The 2953-nt window shown below is 28.9% G+C and overlaps 1 protein-coding gene across 1 annotated transcript; it reads left to right on the forward strand.

Moving 5' to 3' along the window:
• The first annotated feature begins 538 nt into the window (after positions 1–538).
• LOC149185387 (receptor kinase-like protein Xa21) lies at positions 539–1462 on the forward strand. Its single transcript, XM_089415644.1, has 2 exons — positions 539–893; positions 1002–1462. The coding sequence occupies exons 1-2, from the start codon at positions 581–583 to the stop codon at positions 1460–1462; spliced, it is 774 nt and encodes a 257-aa protein (XP_089271770.1). The 5' UTR covers positions 539–580.
• The last annotated feature ends 1491 nt before the right edge of the window (positions 1463–2953 follow it).

Raw genomic sequence — 2953 nt, forward strand, 5'->3', positions numbered from 1 at the left:
ACAATTTTGATCTAAAAATCATGTTGAAAGACATGAAAATTTATGTTACAAGACTATGACTTATTATAATTTTTAACAATTTAGAACTTTTTTTAGTTATATTATAATTATATCATATATAAATTTTATATCCCCATACATTGTTGGAGACATGTCTGAGAGATTTCCCTACCCTTTCAACCCTTCTTTTCTTCAAAGGACTCTTGTTGACCATGTAGATATTTGGCTTCTTGTAATAGGGCTTCTTATATTCTAGCGAATACTTCAATTTGATAGTTAATGTTATTGAAAAAACAATGGGATATGGAAGACGTTTTATTCTATGCTCCTATTAATAATGTAGCGAGTGATGAAAGTTAAGGTTTTATGCTAAGTTGGCCTCTCTAGCTTCAAATGGATAGAGGTTTCTTGAATATGGTATAAATATGTTATTATTTCAAAACCATAAATCACATAGATTTCATTTCACAATTTTCATAAAGCGGAATGTAGCGTCTTGCAAAAGGTTCGACATCGAAATCTGGTGAAAATAATAACCTCATGTTGCAACATTGATTTCAAAGGATTAGTGTTCAAATTTATGTCTAATGGAAGCCTGGAGAAGCATTTGTATCCTAATACAAATGACAACAATGGTGAAGATGCATGTGAAATGGGACTAAAAACAAGATTGGACATTGCAATAGATGTGGCCCATGCCATTGAATATCTTCATCATGATTCATTTGTGCAGGTAGTGCATTGTGATTTAAAACCAAATAATGTGCTTATTGATGAAGACATGTCAGGGCATGTAACAGATTTTGGTATTGCAAGATTAATTGATGAAACCTCTACTGAGTCACTTACTTCAACACTTTCTTTGAAAGGATCTATGGGCTATATTGCACCAGGTATGACATTTAGAATGTTAAATGTTTGCTTTTCATTTCTAAATGTCTCACCAACATTTTTGTATGGAACAATAGAGTAAAATTTGATGAATGTTATCTTAAATGCAGAGTATGGATTCGGTCAGCCAGTGTCTACCAAAGGAGATATTTACAGCTATGGCATTTTATTATTGGAAATTCTTACGAGGAAACGACCAACTAATGATATGTTTTCTGGAGACCTGAACTTGCACAAGTGGGTAAATCTAGCCTTTCCAAGCAGCGTTAAGGAGGTAATTGACAACAAACTTCTTAAGGAGGTGGAAGGAGATGAATTTGAAGAAAAAAATGTATTCAATTGCATATCTTCTCTTATACAGGTTGGTTTGGTTTGTTCAAAAGATTCACCCAATGAAAGACCAACTATGAGAGATGTGGTAATGGTATTGGAGAACCTTAGAAATGATTTGGGGGCAAACGCAATTGCTTCTAGGACATTAAGGCAAAGCATATCTAATTTGCTTAGCAATACAAATGCAACAAGGAGTGATACACATGCATCAAATGCCCATAGTTCTTCCTCATTTTAGTCTGTGAAAATTGCAATACCAGAAGATTTCAATATTTCCATTGTGCATACAATGGCACTTGTTTTTTTTTTCCAAAGTTATAATTGTTGAAGTAAACTTCTATTAGTATTTATATTTATATGTCAGTATTATCAAAATAAAAAGTACACGCTTTTGTGACATTGCAACTATACATTGGTTTATTTTATTGGCCATTCATAATGACAATGTTTTTAATTGTCTCAAATTAATTCCATTATTTATTTGTGTATAAATGAAAGGATATAATTAAAAAATAACAATCATCTATAACTTATAAACACATTTTTTTAGATGAGTGAATTGATTTTATGAATTATATTGGATTTTAATTACACTTTTGATATTATTTTTAATTATTTGACCAAACTTTTGTTCATATTTACCATCTATTTATGATTATTATTAATGTGAAAATTAAATTCTTTAATAACACTTTACTAACCAAATGAAAGAAATTATATCTTAATGTGATTTATTACTATTATCCATGATGTCAATATTCATATCTACAAAATAAGAACCTCTATCACAAAAGGTGATATGAAACTAATAGAGCGCAAATTAATGGATTAATATATTAAATTTAACCATAACTAATTTGTTTATGTCATTAACAATAATTTAAATGTTGAATTCCCATTTAGATGTGATTTTTTAAATTTTCATGTAAATCAAATTGATGAAACATCAATAACAATTCTATTCTTTTAAATATATAATTTGATCGATTTAAATTTCAGTTATATATAATTTGTTTATATTATCAATAAAAATTCAAAAGTTAAATTCTAATCTTAAATATGATTTTTTAATTTTCTTGTTAATGAGATTAGTGACCCATTAATGGAACTTGATGGTGAACTATATACAATGCACGAATATTTAAGTATACAATTTTGATCTAAAAATCATGTTGAAAGACATGAAAATTTATGTTACAAGACTATGACTTATTATAATTTTTAACAATTTAGAACTTTTTTTAGTTATATTATAATTATATCATATATAAATTTTATATCCCCATACATTGTTGGAGACATGTCTGAGAGATTTCCCTACCCTTTCAACCCTTCTTTTCTTCAAAGGACTCTTGTTGACCATGTAGATATTTGGCTTCTTGTAATAGGGCTTCTTATATTCTAGCGAATACTTCAATTTGATAGTTAATGTTATTGACAAAACAATGGGATATGGAAGACGTTTTATTCTATGCTCCTATTAATAAAGTAGCGAGTGATGAAAGTTAAGGTTTTATGCTAAGTTGGCCTCTCTAGCTTCAAATGGATAGAGGTTTCTTGAATATGGTATAAATATGTTATTATTTCAAAACCATAAATCACATAGATTTCATTTCACAATTTTCATAAAGCGGAATGTAGCGTCTTGCAAAAGGTTCGACATCGAAATCTGGTGAAAATAATAACCTCATGTTGCAACATTGATTTCAAAGGATTAGTGTTCAAATTT

The sequence above is a fragment of the Pinus tabuliformis genome, chromosome 3_2 (assembly GCF_031772625.1).
Source record: "Pinus tabuliformis cultivar Carrire ecotype Pingquan chromosome 3_2, CPIR1, whole genome shotgun sequence".
Classification (NCBI taxonomy): Eukaryota; Viridiplantae; Streptophyta; class Pinopsida; order Pinales; family Pinaceae; genus Pinus; species Pinus tabuliformis.